General features: G+C 43.7%; 1 protein-coding gene across 9 annotated transcripts; it reads left to right on the forward strand.

The window, feature by feature from the left end:
• Nucleotides 1-231: 231 nt before the first annotated feature.
• Nucleotides 232-22113, forward strand: LOC133886659 (ATP-dependent DNA helicase At3g02060, chloroplastic-like). 9 transcript variants are annotated; one of them, XM_062326421.1, is made up of 16 exons: nucleotides 232-881; nucleotides 1559-1784; nucleotides 2646-2891; nucleotides 9237-9371; nucleotides 10107-10231; nucleotides 10808-10947; nucleotides 11477-11547; nucleotides 12049-12210; nucleotides 12561-12647; nucleotides 18790-18963; nucleotides 19702-19746; nucleotides 19858-20028; nucleotides 20125-20310; nucleotides 20542-20791; nucleotides 21139-21484; nucleotides 21583-22113. In XM_062326421.1, the coding sequence occupies exons 1-14, from the start codon at nucleotides 283-285 to the stop codon at nucleotides 20731-20733; spliced, it is 2559 nt and encodes an 852-aa protein (XP_062182405.1). In that variant the 5' UTR covers nucleotides 232-282; the 3' UTR covers nucleotides 20734-20791; nucleotides 21139-21484; nucleotides 21583-22113. The 9 variants fall into 9 exon arrangements, with proteins under 9 accessions (XP_062182405.1, XP_062182407.1, XP_062182410.1 ...); XM_062326423.1 differs by having other exon boundaries at nucleotides 20542-20751; XM_062326426.1 differs by having other exon boundaries at nucleotides 20691-20791.
• The last annotated feature ends 427 nt before the right edge of the window (nucleotides 22114-22540 follow it).

The raw sequence follows: 22540 nt of genomic DNA on the forward strand, positions 1-22540 counted from the left end.
CCCATTGGGCTGGTTAAAGCAGACACGGGCTCACGGTGACGTAGCCCTTGAAGTGATGGGCCTATCATGGCTTTGGGCCTCTCTGTTCTCCTGAATCCCGAGCCGTCTCCCGCCCGTGGCCTTGTCGGAAAAAAGAGAAAAAAACCTCCCGCCCGTGCACCCGGTCCACGCAAACCCCGAGAATTATCCGTTGCCCCGCCTCTTCCACTATCCATTAAACCCCTCCCCCTCCCCTCCCATGTCCATGTCCCCGCCCTCCACTAGCCTCCGCGCCTTGCGTCCATGGCTGCCCCCAACCCACGCGCCCCGCCGCAGGCGGCTCCCCACACCCACCTCCTCTTCCGCCTCCGCCCACCGACCCTGGTCGGCATCCCGCTTCCTCGCCTCCGTCTCGCGGCGCCGGCTGCCACGGCGACGTCGGCCGCGGCGGCGGCCGCCGCCGCCCCCGACGACATCTCGCAGCTCAACTACCGCCTCCGCGCCGTCGTACGCCGCCGTGAATCCACTGCCCGCGGCCCCTCGTCCTCCCCTGGCCCCGTTGGCCCCGCGCAGGCCGAAGCCTACCTCCGCATGATCCGCGAGCAGCAGCGGCTCGGCCTCCGCCAGCTCCGCGGGGAGGGGGAGAGCGACGGCGAAGAGGAAGACGACGGCGGCGGCGGGGAGAAGAGGAAGGGGATGGCGGCGGGGAGCTCGCTGGGGCACCGGGTGGACCCGCGGGAGCTGGAGCCCGGGGAGTACGTCGTCCACAAGAAGGTCGGCGTCGGGAAGTTTGCCTGCATCAGCGCCGAGCACGGCACCGACTACGTCTTCATCCAGTACGCCGACGCCATGGCCAAGCTCGCCGTCGACCAGGCCGCGCGCATGCTCTACCGATACAACCTGTATGCCTCCAGTCACTCACACCCACCCGCCACTTCCGTTGTCTATTCTTCCATTCCATCCTCTTCTTAGTTTGTAGCTTTGTACTATGTTACTACATTAGACTGTCTCTATGTCCTACAACTCTTCCAACTAGAAATGTTTGCCTTCAACTATTCGGCAGTCAATACTCCAATCGGACAATACTGATTGGTGCCAATTACCAAAATTTGGACCTGTCACTTTTGGAGTAGCGGTGGCTTTGCAGTTCCGATTGGTTGGAGTGGACAAGTTCACTTGAGATGCATGAGAAATTGCCAATTCTCTCATCTGATGTCAATCTGGGTCTTAAATCTTAATGCTGCACGAACTTGCGTTTTTTTCTGCACCACACTTGGCCCCATTATTCATATCACAAAACAAAACAAAACAAAAACAATACTTAATTTTGTTCACAACAGGCTACTTGGATTCAGTTACCAAAGATAACGAAATTGCAAAAGTTAGTGCGGATTGCAGAATTAAAACGACAGGAACAATGACCCCCTATCCCGAGCACCATACGACCTAGAATAGACAAGCTATCTTCCTACCTGTGTTTTAAAAGTTATTTGCATACTATGTTATGAGCCATTCTCTTCATTTCTACTGGAAATGAAAAATGCACGTTAACAATTTATCCAGATTGATGAATTTGTAGGCCTCACGAGAAGAAGAGGCCACGGAATTTGAGCAAACTGAATGATCCTTCTACTTGGGAGAAGAGGAGGCTAAAAGGGAAGCTTGCTGTTCAGAAGATGGTTGTCAACTTGATGGAATTGTATTTGCAAAGGATGAGGCAGAGTAGACCTCCACACGCAAAGCCTGCGGCGATGGATGAGTTTGCTGCTGAGTTTCCTTATGAGCCTACTCCAGATCAAAGCCAGGTCTACTTGAATAAACTGCTGTTGTTTTTCCTTCTAACAAAATGCTTTTCGCGTCCCTTTTTCTATATGCGTAAAATGAAAAGTTGCTCTTATTTGTTCACTGACATAGATGATTGACAAACTGACACTCTGATGATTGCTTATATTTGTGTATTTGCTCTCCTTAAGATCTTGTTGATGCTTACATCAAGGGTGAAATGTATGACAATTGTAGTTATATTGCTTCCTGAGCTCTGGCACACATGTATTGGCATTATCTGGGTTGAGCTTAAAACCCTTTCAGTACCCTCAACTTATTCAGTATAATTGAAATTACTTATTCATTCCTGTTGAAGACATCTGTTGCGACTTGTGAGACACCTAACTGGGAGATGATTTTCACTTGATATATAGGGCATAACCTGTGGTATGCATTACTATTTTGTTAGTTCTTGTCTTCAAGGTTGAGGATCTTGCTTGCTATATCCTAGAGTTCTAATCTGTGCTGTTCGGACCCCGATCCCGTGTGGGATCTAAATGAGATAGAACCAAATAATATAGTGGTCCAGGTCATGTAACCTGTACAATCACAATATGTCAACCACGATCCCACTATCCCAATCCTGTTAACATGAAAATTGCCTTGACTAGGATCAGAATTTCAATAGACTTGGGTGTCATTGATATTTTGTTTCTTGCTTCTCACTTTTAAGAAAAAACTTCGGATATGATTTTCTTTTTCTCCCACTAAGGCATGATAAAGGTTCTCTAATTTCTGTGGCGGTCTGTTAGATTAAGTAGTTCATGTACTACTGTGCACAGGACAAAACGTTCTCAATAAACTTGAAATGCTGGGTAAATGGTGTTATTTTTTTATGGCAGGCTTTTATAGATGTTGAGAAAGACCTGACGGAACGGGAAACACCAATGGATAGATTGATCTGTGGAGATGTGGGTTTTGGCAAAACGGAAGTTGCAATGCGTGCTATATTCACTGTTGTATCTGCAGGATATCAAGCTATGGTTCTCGCACCAACCATAATACTTGCCAAGCAACATTATGATGTAATATCTGAGCGTTTTACCAACTATCCTCATATAAAGATTGCCATATTTAGTGGTGCTCAGGTATGCCATGGCAGAAATCTGGTTTAGCCAATAATGCAGTACATTTAAAATTCTTTTCCCTTCTTTTGGAATAATCTATTTTCTTGTGTTAGATATGTATAGCCTTCGTGTAATTTCCATGTGTTATAAGGGTTCTTTGCATATTATCACTTGTACATGTATATATACTAGCATAAGGCCTCCAGGGAATATAAGTTGTTACTTCTAACATGATATTAGAGCTAGGTTTTCTTTAGGGGCGTAGCAACTCATCCCGATCTAGATCTAGTCCATCTCATCTCTCTCTTCCAGTTGGCGTACTTCTTGTTAGCTCCTGCTCCTCCGCCTGCAAGATCTGCTCGTCGTTCTCCTCCGCCTCCGTCTAGCCGCCTCCTGCATTGGCCGCCCCAATCGCCTCGTCCCGGACCCGCCGCGCCTTGGTCGGCTCTCACCGGTCGCCTCGCACTCTCTGGCCCACCGCTGTCGGATCCTGGCCATCTGAAGCCTCTCCGCCAGACGTCTCTGCTCTGCGTCGCCGACCATCTCCTCGATTGCCATAGCCGGTGGCATCCGTTGGACTACCTTTGTGTTGCTGGTTGCCGCTCTTGTCAGCACTACTTGGATCTGCATGTTGAACGTGATTTTCGATGTCTCTACGAGTTTCTAACTTGTCCTCGTCCTGTGTTTGAGCAACATCATGCTCAGCTGCTTGCATGACATCCTCGTGTCACGCTTGTAGAGGCTCTTACAGAGCTGCGCTTGGAGGAGACTTGTGTGCGTGGTTCTGGATTGCCGCCGCCGCTTCTCTCAGTGTTGGTTGCTCGTCCATCTGCTACGCATATGTCTTCATCTACACCGTCGCCTGCTACTCGTGTGACTCCTTCACCTTTTGCGTACTCTTCCGGTGGTGGTGGTTGCCCTCGTTGCACCTACTGTAGCAAGTAGGGCCATGTTGAGGCGAATTGCTACCACAAGAAGCATCTTCGACGATCCTCTTGTGCCTCTACCTCGACTACCTTGACTACTTCGACCTGAAAGGATCGGTGACGTTCTTCTTGATCTTCTTCTCTTACTTGATATGATCAATCGTGTTGATCAAGTTTTTCATGGAGATTGGATGATCAATCTTAACGTCGATTCTCTTGAAATCTTTCTTCAATCTAGAGATGAGTTTGGTGATCTTGTGATCTATTTCTTCATCACTTGAGGTGTTTTGCTCATCTTCTTCATCGCTCTCTTAATCTTCGCTTGAGTTTGATTGACACTTGCTCTTGCTTTCTCATCTTCTCTTTCATGTGTGGGCAATGGGCTTGCTTGAAAGTTCTTGCCTTCGTGTATGATGGACATAATCAACTTTTATTTTGGAAGAATAGTTTAAAGTATTCTTCTCATCATTTGATCGTCTCTAATTGGTGTCAAACCTAGCTCATTGGTCTCATTGACAAGAACATTAAAATTTGAGTATATGCCTTGTTTAATGCAATTGAGTTGAGAGACCAGCACATTATATTTTTTATTGCGCACATCGTTTGTGCCTTCATGTTTCAATAAGGTTTGTCCAAATATCATGAGTATTAGTGAGAGAATAAACTTGATTAAATGGATTAATGCTTAAAGATGATAAAATGATACTCTTTGCTAAAACATCGAATTGTCTTTCATTATTTGTGACACGTTGCTTCATCCCCTCTTCAATGACTCTCAAAACATCTAAATCTTTGACTTACAAATAACAAGTCATTAGAATTTTTCAATGGCGAAATGAGTGCTGTTAAAACATGGAGCACTACCGGCATCCATCTCTACCTCGGACGTCACAACTCACTAGGCGGTGAAGCCTAACCGATCAAAATGAGAACACGACTCAAATGCCACCTGGATTTGCGTATCATTGTAAAAGATGTGAGCCTTAGCTCTGACAGCAATTGAAAGTATCAGGACGTCATAGGGGGTGAATTAGGACACATAAAACTAACCGGCTACAAAAACTTCACAACATAAACCTATATCAATTTCTATCTAAATATGCTCTAGGTTCATCTAGTGTGTCTACTCTACCGTTAAAAAGGTTTGCAACTTATAGTCAATCTTAGCAAACTACTCTAAGAAGGTAAACATGCAAAGGTAGATTACAAGTATGTAAATGCGAAAACGTAAAGAACGTAGAGAAAGTAAACTCGGTACAAATAATTTTTATCCCGTGATATCGATGGCATAAACGTCACCACTAATCCACGTTGGAGCAACCCTTATGGCTCCCGGAAGGCACCTGGTGACGGCTTTTAAGTCACCTAAGTTTCAAGTAGGTTGAGCCACCAAACCACCAAGATAATACCTCATCATAAGCATATATTTCGGTCACTTGCCGTCGTCTTCACTTTGGAATTTGAGCCACCAAGGCAGGGTCTCCGCGTGCCCGTACAAGAGTGTGCCACAAAAGCTCATGGTACCAACGAGTCACCAAGACCCCAAGATGCCAGCGTACCACTTGGTACAATATAGGATCACTCCTTGATCCTCTCTTTAGGTAGTAACACCTAGCAACAACTTTTTCTAGGCCTATTAGTACTAATCACTCATTTAATCTTGTGCTTAATTGTCTTGGATGATCACTTTTACCACTTTGGTGGCTTGGATATCTTCTCAAGTATCTATGAGCTTTTTTGGACTCCAGTACACTCAAATTGCCGAGGGGGGGTATTTATAGCCTCAAACCTGTGCACTGGCCATTGCTCCGATGGTCACAAGAGACTACGAACACCAAATGATCCAGCGTTAACAACAATACAAACATCGGACCATCCGGTGTGTACAATATTAGAAAACTAGCCGTTGGAATCCCAATCAAACTTATTGTGAACACCGGATATTCCGGCGTTAATTTGAACTCCATCACCGGACTATCTGCTGTGTATACTTCAGTCGGCTGAGCCACTTCTTCTACAATATTCATTTTCCGCCGTGTAGATCTTTAGGACCCTGAACCATTCGACGTGTACAATCACGCCAAACTAGCCGTTGGGATCTCCTGGAAAATGATTTGGTGCAACCATCCGGCGTGTACACACCTTCAAGCATCGGATCATCCACCGTGTAGATCTTCGTCTTCAACAGTTCTCTGGAGAAATGCTCCGGTGTGTATATCCTCTTTGAGCACCGAACCATCCAGTGTGTACAAATCTTTTGCACCAAAATATTTGTCTTGAAAACTGCTCTGGTGTGCACATCTTGCTGAGAATCGAATCATCCGGTTTAGTCTTTATTTTCTCCTCTGAGCTGAAAAATACTTCAGTGTGTATAACTTTCAGAGCACCGAACCATTCAGTGTTAATAATTTTTTCTGAACTCGTCCAATTCAAATTTTCTTGAGTTCGGTTTCGGTGGCTTCGTCATGTATAGCATCCATGTGACCTACTAAAGCATATACTTGACAAACATGTTAGTCATATTGATTATGTTATTATTAATCACCAAAATCACATATATACCCTCAAATGGCCATGTTCGCTACACGACCAACACTTAGTAGGAGATTGTGACGCTACTTTGCCGCTTGGTTGCTACCTCTAGCTTTGTACCGACATATTCTGCTGGCTCTACTACTTCCTCTTCTGTCACTGAGAGACCATCTTCTACGCAGTTAAGTACTTCACCTTGGATTCTTGACTCAGGGGCATCTTTTCATATGACTTCTTATTCTTCCAATCTATCTTCGCTTCATCCTCTTGTTTCTTCTTTCATGTCATTGTCGCTAATGATACTTCTCTTTCTGTTGTTGGTCGGGGCACCTTTTGCACTTCTTTTAGTGTTCCTTCTGTTGCTCATGTTCTCAACTCACCATGCAGCTCATGTCCCCTGGCCAGCTTACTGATTATGATTGTTGCGTTATTCTAGATTCTGACTCTTAATGCGTTCAGGATCGTCGCACCTGACAGGTGCTATGGTTGGTATTGTCCCCCAACGACATGATTCTCAGCGTCTCTAGGAGTTTGACTGGCTTTGTCTTCCTTCCGCTGCCGGTCTTTCTGCTTCCTCAACTACTGGCTCTTTTCAGCAGTGGTGTCATCGTCTTGGTCATGTTTATGGGTTGTGTCTATCTTCATTAGTTCGTTATGGCCTTTTAGGTATGTCTCGAGAGATGTGTCTTTAGATTATCAGGCTTGTAAGCTTGGTAAACAGATTTAACTTTTTTATCCTCATAGTGAGTTAATGACTCAACGTCATTTTGATATTGTTTACTGAGATGTTTGGGGTTCGGCTCCCTGCATTTCGAAAGAGGGTTATAGCTACCATATTATCTTTATAGATGATTTTTCTCGCTACACTTGGATTTATTTCATGTCGTCTTGTAGCGATGTGTTATTTAGATATAAGTGTTTCGCCACTATGATTCTAATTCAGTTTGACACTCATTCGTGTCTTTCGTGCTGATTTTGTTGGCGAATTCTTTTTGGGCATATTCGTTCCTTTCTGGTTGAACAAGGTATGCTATCTCATTTCTCCTGTACTGAAGCTCATGCTTAGAATGGCGTTGCTGAGCATAAGCATTGTCATCTCCTTGAGACAGCTCGTGCGCTTATGATTGCCTTTTATGTCCCACCTCATTTTTGGGCTGAGTCGGTCTCCACTTCCATATATTTGGTCAACATCCAACCATGTTTTGCTCTCTAGGGTGGGATTCCTTTTGAGCATCTATGTGGATGCCTTTTTGATTACTCTTCTCTTTATTTTTTTGGCTGTGTTTGTTACGTTCTTCTCGTCCCTCGTGAACTTACCAAACTGACCACTCAATTTGTTGTATCTTTCTTGGCTACAGTGCTAAGCATAAGGGTTATCAGTGTTTGGATCCTGTTGCTCTCCATATGCGTAGTCTCGAGATGTTACCTTTGATGAGTCTTGTCCCTTTGATTCTTGTACCTCTCCTTCCACTTTTTCCGCTTTCCTGGTCGAGCCACTACATTTTCTTACCTTTCCTACCACACCCATCACTGTTTCTTCTTTTCTTCCCCAGGCACCGTTGGCTCTCTCTCGTGTTGTGCCTTCTTTGGTGTCTTTCAATCCTTTGGCCCCCACCTCATATGCTCCTCCTTCTGGCATTGTTGAGCCTTTTCCTTTCCATGATACTTGTCATTCTTGTGCTATCTCACATCCTGCTGTGCCATTTTTTGATGAACCATCTCCTTCTGGTGATTCAGTTCTTCCATCTTCTTCTCGCTATTCTTTTCGTGATAACCATTCGATTCGACCTCCTAATCGTTTTAGCTTTGCTTGTGCTATTCTTGTCGAGCCATATTATCATGATGCTGTTGTTCATCAGGAATGACAGTATGTGATGGCAGCATATGATGGTAGAGGAGCTTGCTGCTCTTGAGCGCACGGGCATGCAGGATCTAGTCCGTCTTCCCCCACGTGTTTATCCTATCATGTGCAAGTGGGTCTATAAGGTTAAGACTTATACTGATGGTTCTCTTGAGTGTTACAAGACTCATTTTATCACTGTGGTTTCTAACAGGAGCATAGTTGTGACTATGATGTGACTTTTGCACTCTTGCTGTTGCCTCTATGCGTCAGTGGTCTATCCCCCAGCTTGATGTCAAAAATGCTTTTCTTAATGGTGAGTTTTGTGAGAAGGTCTACATGCACCCACCACCAGGGTATTATGTTCCGAAGGGTGGTTTGTCGTCTCCGTCGCTCTCTCTATGGCCTTAAACAAGCTCCTCGAGCTTGGTTTGAGTGATTTTCTTCTATGATCATTGCTGCTGTTTTTTCTACTAGTGCTCATGATCATGCGCTCTTTGTTCACACTTCTTCTCGTGGTCGGACTCTTCTTCTCTTGTCTGTTGATGACAGGATCATTACAGGAGATGATTGAGTATATTGCCTTTGTCGGGAATACAAGTTGCTATTCCTAACAGTTTGTAGTATTATTTGACATACAAGTATTAATAGCACAAATATCCATCTCGATCCTAGAAATTGTTGCACCCTAACCTCCTGATTCTTGATAGTCTAACTTGTAGTGTGGAAAAAAAATCCATATACATGTAACTTCTGACTTCTATCGTTAGCTAGAAAGGTAACATATATAATGCATTGCACAACTGTGGCAGTACTATCTTGTCGATCATTGTTCTTAACTATCTCTATAAAAACTTATTTTAAGATACCTTTCTCATCCTTCTCTTCCAAAAGTCATAGGAAATTCTAATCATAATCCATAACTTATGGATGGGTAGTGTTGATGTCAAGTGTGTTTCACCCTTGCAGGCCCCCAGCTATCAAAGAGTTATTACATATGCAAATAAATTTATTTGCTTAAGGGATCAACTCTATTAATTGCATGACTTGGCAATCTCTTCGTTGCAGAGCAAAGAGGAGAAAGATGAGCTAATAACAAAGATTAAGAATGGGGATGTGCTCATCATTGTTGGAACTCATGCTCTTCTTACAGAAAGGATGGCCTATAATAATCTTGGTCTCCTAGTGGTGGATGAAGAACAAGTACTCTTATAAATTTTAATCCCTTTTCTTTTGCTGTCCTTGAAATTCCCTGTCTTCTTTTGCTTTCATTTTTGTGCGTTTGCTGTTCAAGCCTAGTGGTGCTATGCATTACTTTGATTATGATGATTTGAGTGAATGACAAGTACACATTTTTTTATTACATTTGAAAGCTAACCTAATTTTATTCTTTCCAAAGCCCACAAGATTGGTTCTCCGAAATGTTAGATCTAATTATGTTAGTGCTGAAAACACTGTTCATGTATGGTGCTGTACACGAGATCAGATTGATTAGATTGGTTAGAGATAAGATCAGTTAGTTTGAATTAGATTTAGTTAGAAATAAGATTAGAGATTTGTTAGTTTAAATTAGATAATAGTTAGAGATAAGTTAGAGTTGGATTTGAATTAGGACTTTGTAGGCTAGTTGGTCGGCTATATATACACATCACCAGCCATGATTAAGGAATGAATCAAGCAAGAAAAATCAATCTAGTTCTCAGTCCCCTCCTCCTATTTCTCCTATAATGTTCTAAGTCTTTCCAATCTATAGTCCAATCCCTCCCCTAGCAGCCGACGCCGTCCGGCTGTCCTCCCGGAGGGTGTTTGCTCTAACAAATTCACTATAGTTTAACGATGTGACTAACTTCTTGCAAGAAAGTCGAGTCTAATCAAAATTTGCCATCTATTATTTTTCTCTGTGCATGTCTTCACAAACTCCATCTTTCTTCTTTACAGAAGTTTGGCGTCCAACAAAAGGAAAAGATTGTATCATACAAGTCTTCTATTGATGTTCTTACACTCTCTGCAACACCAATTCCACGTACTCTGTATCTGGCTTTGACTGGTTTCCGTGATGCAAGGTACGGTGTGGTCGCAGTACCATGTATTTCTGCACTTTTACCTTTCTTCCTGTTTAGAGGAGATATCACATTTTTTAGAGTTTTAACAGAGATGATTTATTGCATAGTGTGGTGGTAACTAGTTGCCACTGCTTTCTTAAGACAGTTCTTTGCTAATGATTATGACTAGAAATCAACAAGAAATTCAGGTTCTTGGATATTACTTGCTGGCTGATCTAGTTTTGCTCCCCCTAAGTCCCTAACAATCCGCTGCCATTTCTCACTGGAGTGTTGTTCATCTGGGATTAATGTAAACATAAAATATAAAGGATGTGGCTTAATGGTGTTACTGTATTTTGTATGATTATCGTTCAAAATATGAACAATAACCAGCCCTTTTACCTTATTGTTCAAAATACTTCTTGTGATGGTGCAAGAATCTCTATGAGAGTACCATATGGTTTTTTCTTTTTTGGCTGTTGGATTCCATGGATGAAATTGCAACAAATTTATACGTCGTTTACAAACACTCTAGTTGCATTCAACTTTTATACTTCGCTTCCTCTTTTTCTTATATAGGTATATTTCTATTTTCAGTTTGATGTCTACACCACCTCCTGAAAGAGTTGCTGTAAAGACATATGTGACAGCATTTAGCAAAGAAAGGGTTCTATCAGCTATCAAGTTTGAGCTGCAACGTGGTGGTCAAGTTTTCTATGTTGTACCTCGAATAAAAGGTCAAAATTTTGTTATCTTCAGATGGCTTTGTTCATTGTAGACCCTCATGATGCATGAACCTGAAAATGTTGCTTTTAATAATTCTTAGTTTACTTTTCTGTTAGTTTGACTTGTTATTATGGGAAACTGTTGGTCCAGTTGAGTTTCAAATTAGCTCAATTATGTTGCTCTTAATAATTCTTAGTTTACTTTTCTTCTCTAGCCTACCTCAACTTGCTTGGGACAAATGCTTTGTTGTTGTTGTATGTTGTTAGAAAGATAAATACCTGGTACGAAACTGGCTTGGTTAACATGTATTTAGATAGCCTATTTACTGGACTTTACGACGCTATTGTTTCAGCTCTTTCAGCTGAATCACTGGAAGTCCAGTTTTACATCTATGCATATGATTCTCTCTGTATCATTATATGGTGTGCTGGATCTAATATAGTAAGAGATGCATTTGTATGGACATTTTGGTAAAAACAGTGCACTTTTACCTTTTAAAACGCAGATGCATTTCTCATATTTCATTTCATCATTCAACAGCAATAGACGATGCGTTGCAGTTTCTCAAGGACTCTCTGCCAGACGTACCAATTGCTGTTGCTCATGGAAAGGTAGGTTGACTAAGCTGTTAAAGAAACAAAACTTCCGCTTTACTGTGCTATTTCATAATTCCTTTCTCCTTAGTGAGCACTATCTATAATTCTATATTTGTGTACCCTGCATTGTATTAAAGACGAAGATGCAAAACGAGAATATCCTACTAATTTAGCTTTAGCTTCTTTCATTGTGGGTATAATATCCCAGTATGGTTGGTTATTGACCAAATTAATTCAACAGGAGATTCAATAGGGACTCACGAATGGCCTTATTCTTCTATCATTCATATAATTTTGGCCAACTTTGGATATATATGATTGACCCATTTGTTTAAAATTAACCTGCCAAATTTATTCAAGTCTTTATCTTAAATTGCAAATTGTTCCCTGGAAATATCTTGGGTGGACCCCTACATTTTCCATCATAAGTTTGATTACAATATATGTTCTAGTTGCTTAGATGAACGATGCTTTGGCCTCATTGGCCAAATTTATAGTTAAATCTTTTTCCCACAGAAAGTGTCAAAGACCATACAACTTTCTATGGAAAAATTTTCTTGCGGAGAAGTCAAAATTCTTGTCTGCACACATATTATTGAAAGTGGAATCGATATTGCAAATGCCAATACAATGATTATCCAATGTGCTGAACTATTTGGGCTCGCACAGCTGTATCAGGTACCTTTCTTTTCTCGTACATTTTTTTATCCTTGTAGATAAATTCTTTCATGTATCAAATCTTAGATCGTACCACTTCAATTAATTGTCGAATCATGCTCATTGACAAATAGCTACGACATTTTGTTTATAATCTTTGCTTTCTGCGCAAACGCAAATTAAGTTATGAAGAAGGGTTTTGGCTTGCTTCTGTGGTAAACTGTTATCAACTTATCACACTTCAACTGATTTGTATCTTCTCTACTTTGATTGCTGTGAGAGACTGTTATCATACTCAAACTAACTTGTGCCTCAGCTATCTTTGTGCTTTAACCCTAAATCTTAAGTTCACTGTTTTGCTTTTCCTTCAGTTACGAGGAAGAGTAGGAAGATCAGGCAGAGAAGGTTTTGCATACCTCTTCTACACTGATAAGTCTTTGCTCTCAAGGGTTGCAACGGTGAGCTCTACACTTCCACAGTAACACCGTCTAATTTGTTTTGTATCCAATATTTTGTGGCGCAGCATTTACTGTGTCTGACGCTGAAAGTACATGGGGGTGTTATGCAATATGTGAAAGTTCTAATAAAAAATATGTTGGAGTAAGAGTTCATCTTGCTCCAGCAAGTACGGCGAGAGTTTCTTCTAAAGAGGAGACTCAAATTTGGAGACGAAATATAAGAGGAAGGAACACCACAAATGTATTGATGGTAGAAAAAATAGATCACTCTGCGAGGAGTATCACAGCGTGACTTGGTGTATTTTCACCTCTATGTCCTTTTCGTTGTCTTGCCCGTCCTCCTGCCCAGATGACAATGGCCCCTTATTTATAGGGCCGTGCGTAGTTTGGCGTACAAGTTACCATAATATAGAAATATCTGGAATCTGACCGAATTACTGGGCCTTATCCCGGATAACTACTTCCTACCCGATCGGTGGAGATAAATATCCACCGTAGTAACTATCGTGGTGCTTGCCCTCTGGAGTGCGGCGAGCTGACACTGTCAGGGGTGTCAGGATAGCCTCCATTACGCCGAAGTGTCACAGTGACGTCCATCAACCTAGGCTTTTAATGTCGGTCACTTCCTTGCAGGCAAAGCACGACCGGTGCTCCCTTTCCGGTAGATCTTTCCTAAGACCTGCTGACTCACCTTGTAGCTTTCGGGAAGGTGGTCCGAGCAGCCCGAGGCGCGGTCCTTGGGAGGCATGGAACCGGGAGGTGAAAGCTTTGGGAAGCAGGACTCTAGAAGGCCGGGGCTTCGGGAGGCTGAAGCTTCGGGGGACCGGGAGGTCGGGTTTTTGGGAGGCTGAGCCTTCGGAAGACCGAGCCGGCTAAGCCAAGGAAAGGCTTCGCAGGTACGAAGAGGTACCATGAATGGATCTGATGACTTCGGAGGTCGAGTCTTTAACTGAGGGTCCGGAGATCAAGGCTTCGGAGGGACCTAGATGATAATCTTTAACCATTATACTCAGGCTGGTTTATTTTCCCCCCAACAAAATAGAACCTAGCCTTTGATTATTCCAAGATAGTTTGTGCTTTGTTACTTGTGTTTTGCTAAAGCTGATTTACCAGTTTAGATGGTACTGGCACCTAATTAGCAGCATTGGTGCTGAAGGCAACTTGTTCTAGGTGTTTACCAACTAACTTCCAGTTTAAGCATTGATCAATCTGAAACTGTAACTATCCTATTTTAAATGGGCGGTCTCTGCAATGGACAGTCGAGGGTTCCACTATGTTTCTCGTGCCATGAAGCGTTGGCTTTTATTAAATGTTAGTATGAAATGTGTCCTTAAGGGAGATGGTAGTGTAATGATTTTACCTTTTACCATACGTGTTTGAGTCACATGGGTCATACATTTTCATATAGGGAGGGGGATTTTGATACCCTTTGATCTGTGTGCTATGCTCTTTGGAGGCCAGCGGGTTTCGTATCCTTTCGGCACGGAGGCATTTGCCTTCAAGATGCCGGGGTACTCTTCCCGTTAGGTCCTTTCAGAACTTTTTCGCTCGGCGGAGTTTTCAGAAAACATCCCCATTGTGGGGGTTTTGGAAGTCTCTCCGGTTTGGTAAGGCTCTCCGTTTTGCCGGAGGTTTTGTAAAACTCTTCGTTGTGTGGAGGTTTGGTAAAGCTCTCCGTTTTTACCGGAGGTTTGGTAAAGCTCTCCGTTGTGTGGAGGTTTGATAAAGCTCTCCGTTTTTACCAGAGGTTTGGTGAAGCTCTCCGTTGTGCGGAGGTTTTGTAAGACTCAGTTTTTGTCGGAGGTTTTGTAAAGTTCTCTGTTTTTGCTGGAGGTTTGTAAGACTCTCCGTTTTTGTCGGAGGTTTTGTAAAGTTTTCCTTTGTGCGGAGGTTTGATAAAGCTCTTCGTTTTTACCAGAGGTTTGGCGAAGCTCTCTATCGTGTAGAGGTTTTGTAAGACTCTCCGTTTTTATCGGAGGTTTTGTAAAGTTCTTCGTTTTTGCCGGAGGTTTTGTAAAGTTTTCCGTTTTTGCTGGAGGTTTGTGAGACTCTCCGTTTTTACCGAAGGTTTTGTAAGACTCCCTTTTTTTGCTGGAGGTTTTGTAATACTCCGTTTTTGTCGGAGGTTTTGCAAGACTCCCCGTTTTTGCTGGAGGTTTTGTAGTACTCTCCGTTTTTGTCGGAGGTTTTGTGAGACTCCTCGTTTTCGCCGAAGGTTTTGTAATACTCTCCTTTTTTGTCGGAGGTTTTGTAAGACTCCCCGTTTTTGCCGGAGGTTTTGTCAGATTCCTTGGCATGTATTAATGCTGAAGGCTCTACACACTATCGGAGCTATGCAATACCTTTCAGGAAATCTAGACAGTCTTCCCTTCTAAGTGACCTAGGCATGCTACGCCCGCGGTGTGTAGGCTTGTCGTGCTCCCGAGGAAACGCCCGGGGTACACTGCAACACTCTTCACCAAGGATGTGCCCTGCCGTGTGGTATTTATACGACCGAGGCTATGCAATACCTTCCAGAAAACCTAGGTTTGATGCCTTAGCGGTGACCTAGGCGTGCTGCGCCCGCGGTATATAAGCATGTCGTGCAGAGAGGATTTCTTGCGACAACATTCCTCAGAGCACCGCATCCTCACATCTGGACAGTCCTTTGATATGCGGTGTCCACACACTATCGAGGCTACACAGTACTTTCCAGCCGACCTAGGCATGCTACGTCCGCGGTGTGTGGGCTCCATTTCCTACCAGGGTAAAGCCTACTCTCCGGGAAACTTTTTCAGGTGACCTTGGGTTTAGGCAAGCAATGCTTACTGGTGCGTGGGCTTGTCACGTCTTCGGAGAAATTTCCCGGGGGCGTCGCAACTACATTACCAAGGAAGTCCCTTGATAACTGGCATCTGCACATTATCGAGGCTACATAATACCTTCTAGAAAACCTAGACAGTCTTGCCTTCCAGGTGACCTAGGCATGCTACGCCCGCGGTATTGAAGGCATGTCGTGCAACAAGAATTCCTTGCGATAGCATTCCTTGGAGCACCGCAACTCCGCCATCGAGGATATTCCCCGGGGCGTGTCTTCGACACCCGAGGCTATGCAAATGCCTTCCAGGGCACTCTGGGCATAATCTGCCTTGCATAAGCAGCGCCCGCGGTGTGTGGATCTCACTGTCTATGGGACTACGCAATGCCTTCTAGGAAATCTAGACAGTCTTGCCTTCCAGGTGATCTAGACATGCTACGTCCACGGTACGTGAGCTTATCACGCCACCCGAAGATGTCCTACGGGTGGTGCCGCAACACGGTCTATCAAGAAAATCCCTTGATACGTGGCAACTACACTTCCGAGGCCGCACAATGCCTTCCAGGAAACCTGGGCAGACCCGCCCCCCAGGCGACCTAGGCACGATGCGTCTGCGGGAGTGTAGGGATTTTGCATGGTTATACTAGCTAAGTTTTGCAGTCTACTATTGGCAAGAAGAAGCTAGTTGTAGCGTAAAACATAGCTAGGTTATATAACTGTTCATGCTAAATGAGAATGTAACTTAAGTTCTACTGCTTCTACCTAGTGTTTATCTTTTGCAAAAAGACTTCTAGCAGTAAGTTTAGAGGCCTCCAACAGACTCTAACCTGGCCGTATAAAAGACGGATCACTAGGTAAACTACTTGGTAGTTAATAGTTGGCGTACCTTTGTAGGAATAAGGCTTCTATTACGAGACTTGGTGGCTTCGAAGCATGTGGCTAGGCTGGGAGAGGCGGTGCTTGACCCCCTCAGCCTTTAGCCGTTGCCCTGCCCTGGAGGTAATCCGTCTGGAGCCTGGCGACGACATGTTGGAGGCGTAGTCGAAGGTTAGTCGGGAGAGGCGGTCCTTGACCGCCTCGGCCCTTAGCCGCTGCCCGGCTCCAGAGGTGCCCCGTCCGGAGCCTGCAGACGGCATGTCCCTGACTCAGTTCTAGTTGTTGGACGTGGTACCGTTGGTAGGGTTGGTAGCGACGGTGCAGGGTTGAGGGGCCGGGGATTTGCCCGGGAGTTGTCCCCAGGCCTCTGAACCCTACGTCGTCCTTCGCCTGCTCCTTCTGCGGCCAGGTATTTTGCTTGCCTTCCGAGGTATTCCTCTAGGAAGGTCATGAGGGTGCGGCAGTCGTTGGTGTTGTGGCTGCGCCCTGGTCCGTGCAGGATACACCTGTGTGCCTCCGAGGGCGTCGGAGCTTGGAGTTGTCGTTGGGGTCGCTGCCGAAAGCGGTGTGTCACGGAGCCTGTGGTTTCTCCTGGGTCTCCTTCCCCTTTGGGAGACCATCGAGGTTGCCCGATGAACCAGCTTTTGGGGTCGAAGTGGTTCTGACTATGCCTCCCCGGACGAGGTGGGCTTGGGGTTCTCTGTGCACTGTTTGCGTTGCGAGGGCAGTGTCAGAGGCGCTGGCGGGGTCCGCGCACCCCGGAGCCCTTTGTCTCTTTGGAACCATCTTTTGCTTGAGGGGTCCAAGGATGACGCTGGGTGGACAGACTTTCCGAAGATGTTGGCTCGCTTGGGGTATACCAGGTGTGGTCGAAGGGGATACCTGGTGACCAAGCCCAGGTGGGAGCACTCCTGGGTTGGACCGTCCAGAACCATTGGAAGGTGGTCTGCTCGGTTGTGGCTTCGGCCGAGGCGGTGAGGTCTTCGTCGTGCAGAGGCTGGAAGGCCTACGCGCCATCTGGAGTTCTTGTACCGACCCAGAGTTCTGAGTTGGTAAAGGTCGAAGGAACGCCGTCCCACACGACAGCGGGGTTGGTGCATACATACGGTGTGTATGGCTGAGACAACCATGCATATAGTTGCATGCTTGCAACGGTGGGTATGGCGGTTTTAGCTAACCCTTTGGTGGTTTTCCTGGTGAATTCCTACCTCTCTTAGCACTTCTGTGTTCGAGTCCCCACGGATGGCACGTTGTTGGAGCAAGAGTTCGTCTTTCCCCAGCAAGTACGGTGGGAGTTTCTTCTAAGGAAGAGATTCAAGCTTGGAGACGAAGTTTAAGAGGAATGAACATCATGAATGTATTGATCGTAGAACAGTGTGAGTTGGTGTATTTTCACTTCTGTGTCTTTTTCGCTGTCTTGCCCGTCCTCCTGCCCAGATGATCATGGCCCCCTATTTATAGGGCCGTGCGTAGCTTAGCGTACAAGTTATCATAATATACAAATATTTGGTATCTGACCGAATTACTGGGCCTTGTCCCGGATAACTACTTCCTGCCCGATCGGTGGAGATAAATATCCACCATGGTAACTATCGTGGTGTCTGCCCCCTGGAGTGCGGCAAGCTGGTCGCTAATTGCGGCCCGGTGCCGCACTGTCAGGGGTGTCAGGATAGCCTCCATTACGCCGGAGTGTCAGAGCGACGTCCATCAATCTAGACTTTTAATGCCGGTCACTTCCTTGCAGGCAAAGCACGACTGGTGCTCCCCTTCTGACAAATCATTCCTAAGGCCTGTTGTCTCACCTTGTAGCCTTCGAGAAGGCAGCCCGAGGCGGGGGCCTCGGGAGGTATGGAACCGGGAGGTGAAAGCTTTGAGAAGCAGGACTCCGGAAGGCCGTGGCTTCGGGAGGCCAAAGCTTTGGGGGACCGAGGCTTCGGGAGGTCGGGTTTTTGGGAGGCTGAGCCTTCGGGAGACCGAGCCGGCTAAGCCAAGGGAAGGCTTTGCAGGTACGAAGAGGTACCGTGAAAGGATCTGATGACTTTGAAGGTTGAGCCTTTAACTAAGGGTCCGGAGATCAAGGCTCCGGAGGGACTTAAATGGTAATCTTTAACCATTATTCTCAGGTTGGTTTATTTTCCCCTCAACAAAATAGAACCTGGCCTTTGATTTTTCCAAGATAGTTTGTGCTTTGCTACTTGTGTTTTGCTAAAGCTGATTTACCAGTTTAGATGGTACTGGCACCTAATTAGCAGCATTGGTGCTGAAGGCAACTTGGTCTAGGTGTTTACCAACTAACTTCCAGTTTTAGCATTGATCAATCTGTAACTATCCTATTTTAAATGGGCAATGGAGGCCTGCCTCCTATTTACACAAGATGGTGCAAATTTTATTCCCACTAAACGACGTGCTTTGCCCTCCAACTCAAGATATTTCAGGTCTTCATTTTCCATTTAACATTTCCATCTGCAGGATAGACTTGGAGCTATTGAAGAGCATTCAGACCTTGGCCAAGGTTTCCATGTTGCAGAGAAGGATATGGGTATTAGGGGGTTTGGAAGCTTGTTTGGTGAGCAACAATCCGGAGATGTTGCAAATGTCGGCATTGATCTATTCTTTGATATGCTTTTTGATAGCTTGTCAAAGGTATCCTCATTTTATCCGATATCATCAATCCCCCTTGCCCCCCCCCCCCCCCCCAAAAAAAGTTATCGAATTACTGCATTTTGGCCATGTTATAGAGCGTATTACTACAATAGCTTATATTTACTAATCATGGCATTGGTTATCAAACAGATCATGTTGAACCTTAAGCAATTAAATATTTGCCGTAAGAAGTTTGTGGAAACTGTGTTTTGCAAGTTTTTTTGGGAAAAAGGTAGATACATCCACCTGACTTTACTCTGAAAGGTTTCTCCTACTACATTGTAAAACCTATTGTTCTAATCCTTGTGTATACATTTGTATATTCGCATAAGTAAAGCTAGTTCACTTTTCAGTATCTGAAAATGCATATTTCTTGGCCAAGGCGAGAACTCTGGTTGTGAACAATTTTCTGCTTCCTCCTGGTGTAGTAGTCTCTTGATCATGTAGTCCCCTTTTTCCAACCCTTCTGTGTCTTTTGTTTGCCTCGTTCATGGATGCACATTTTTGTCTTCGTTGACTCTTGGGATTACCCAAAGGACAATTAGGGATGTTTTAACTAGTCTTTATGCATCTGCCTGTATATTCATATTTTTGCAATTCTGATTTCCAAACCATTGGGGGTGAAATGAATCATGCTTTCCTGTAGAAAAGATAAGTATGCTTGTGAGCTAACAATAATTACTGCATGATATGTTATTTCCCGCAATTATTCTGACAAGATTATTTCCACTCTTTCAGGTTGATCAATTTTGTCTTGTACCCGTTTCTTACAAAGATGTTCAGGTGAACCTAAACAATAGTTCTCGTTTTGGGTAGCATAGCTTTTATGCAATCATTCCATTAAGATATTTGCGATTTAAACAAAGTGTCTGAATGGCTCTGTTCTTTGTGCAGCTCGATATAAACATTTCTCCACATCTCTCCTCTGAATACATAAGTTACCTTGAAAATCCAGTTGAGTTGCTCAATGAAGCAGCAAAAGCTGCAGAGAAAGATCTGTGGACCTTAATACAGTTCACAGAAGATCTTCATCGACAATATGGAAAGGAGCCCCGTGATATGGAGGTACAACGGTGCCAATATGTTATGCCTCTCTGATCAGAGTTGATGGTTTAAGTTCAACGGTTTACTCTGGTGTGCATTACTTTTTCTCTCTTGCAGTTGCTATTGAAAAAGCTCTATGTAAGGCGGATGGCAGCAGATCTTGGTATCAGTCGGGTATATTCATCTGGAAAAACTATCCTCATGAAAACAAACATGAACAAGAAGGTATTTAGGCTCATGACAGAAGCAATGACTTCTGAAACATATCGGAATTCCCTATCGTATGCTGGAAAGGAAATTAAGGTAAAGATCCATGTGTCCCAACATATAATTTACTGTAGTAGATGAAACTGTGAGAAAAATCTTCGAACGATCATTGCTAAAAACATTATAGGCAAAACCATAATTTTGTGCATAGATGAAATTAAATTTGGAATATTGAAAGTTTTGTCTCCAAAATCCAATGTAGTAGTATTCTCAAGCTGCATAACCTCATCTACTGTTGATATAGCTTAAATTAATGAGATTTTTTAGGTTCGCAGCCCAACTGTTAGTGGCTTAGTGCCCACAAGTCCTGTTCAAATTCCACATTGTCCAATTGATCAACGTTTAACAAAGCGATGTATTCCATCATCCATCTTTGTATTAACCAAGTGTCTGATCTCTGATGTACTGGATGAAAGAGAGATAAACAGGAAGCAACCTACTGCTCCAGACTCCAACTGACGGCCAGTTACCTACAGGGTACAGGGCATATTACCGAAACTTGACTATTTCATTGCTTGTGAGTTGTGGTCATTGCTGATTCCTTCTTTTCCAAAAGCCTTAATACGATAAAGAAAATTGGCAGGGTCTGTTGCTGTTCATTGTGTAGCGCCAATGCACCTATCAATTAGGCAGGCCGTCATGTCCAGTTTTATCTACTGATACTTTATAGTGTTATTGGTTTGAAATTTTCCCTGTTGAGCAATACCACATAAAGATATACATGCATTATCAATTTATTATACATGTAGCACATAAATTCCCTTTATAGGTGTATGTGGAGGAACTTGATTTACCTTGTTGATACCATTTTGAATATTTCATGTCCATATGTATTTCCTTTTTGACAAGTGTGCTCTTTTCTAGGCTGAACTCCTCGTCAGTTTGCCAGACACACTACTTCTGAACTGGCTTTTCCACTGCTTAGCAGACTGCTATGCTGTAATACCAGCCCTTGTGAAGTACTAGATTCTTCTTTCATCAGAAGTGAAGGTTTTTGCCACCACCATGAAAGGGAACGAACTGTCCATGTTCGAAGAGAATGGTCTATCCGAGAAAGCAGCCTTGGCTATTTGATCAGTCTGCGATGGATGGTTCTTCCTTGCGGTGGTACCGGCGCTCAGGCTCTGGCAACCAAGGCATGCCCAATAATACACAATATTGATTCTAAAGAAGTCCATCAAAGTTGTTAACATGAACTATACACAAACTGGTATTCTCTTGAACCTTCAAGCTTCTATTCTTGCTGTTCTTTGACAACTCTTCCTTGAATTGCCTTTCATATCTGATGTGTCCTCTCAAATTTTACAGGAGGATGCTCGATGCGAAGCCGCAGATTGAATTTCAACACTCGCTGATAACAATGGTCGATGGATTGCCTGTCACGTAGTCACTACGTCGGATGCAGCATGACATAGTTAAACCCATCGGAAAGCTCCAAAGTTCAGATTCTACCCGACAAAATAGATTATATTCATTCTTCCAGTATTTTTGACAGATGAACCATCAAAATGTTGCCTGACTAACTGGTAGGTAGTGTTGTCGTTAACCATGCACCATTTGTTGAACAAAATCATTTGCTATCAGAGGGGAACTTGGGGCCAATTGGCCTGTAAGTCAATATATTTGTTGTAAATGTCTATCCAAACAGATAGTGACAGTGATCTTAGTAGCTTTGTACAGAAAGTTGTGTATTGTGGTTCATTTTTTTGTAGCTTAGCATAGATGATTCATGATTGAAAAAAAAAACAGCAGAGCCATACTCTGATCTGTAAGAAGGGAAAATTTTCTTGGAAAATTAGCTGCATATAAATAGGAAAATAGCATTCATTGTAAGATCAAGACGTGAGCTTGGGGGCTGCATTACACATGATGTTGAAATGTACAAATTTATATGTTCAACACAATGGTTAATCGTGGATCGGATGAACAATACATCATTTCCGTCACAAAAAAAGGATGCATCATTTGAATGGAATGACTATTTTTATTATTTGTTGTGCTCGATGCTACCTTTGCTGGTAAACTACTCCCTGCAGCAGTGCTCACTCCATTTCGACATATAATGTGTAAGGCCGGCATTCTATTTTGTAATGAACATCTCTTGTTAGCCCTTGCTTATCCTCATTACCACATTTATTAGTAAACAGTTCACACAAGCTATTTTCTTTCTTATTTGTTACACATTAGCAGGAAAAAGCTCATCTCATATACTATTTTCATATGCGGTTTTGGGTGACATGCATACTGCGTAACAAGCTGAAATAGA

The sequence above is a fragment of the Phragmites australis genome, chromosome 12, assembly GCF_958298935.1.
Source record: "Phragmites australis chromosome 12, lpPhrAust1.1, whole genome shotgun sequence".
NCBI lineage: Eukaryota > Viridiplantae > Streptophyta > Magnoliopsida > Poales > Poaceae > Phragmites > Phragmites australis.

Excerpts from the sequence above, each read along its gene's own strand:
- LOC133886659 (XM_062326420.1), top strand. The coding sequence starts at position 283 with ATGGCTGCCCCCAACCCACGCGCCCCGCCGCAGGCGGCTCCCCACACC. Across the intron at positions 11,548-12,048 it reads TTGCTGTTGCTCATGGAAAG|AAAGTGTCAAAGACCATACA; the intron begins GTAGGTTGACTA and ends TTTTTCCCACAG. Across the intron at positions 20,029-20,124 it reads AGGAGCCCCGTGATATGGAG|TTGCTATTGAAAAAGCTCTA; the intron begins GTACAACGGTGC and ends TCTCTCTTGCAG.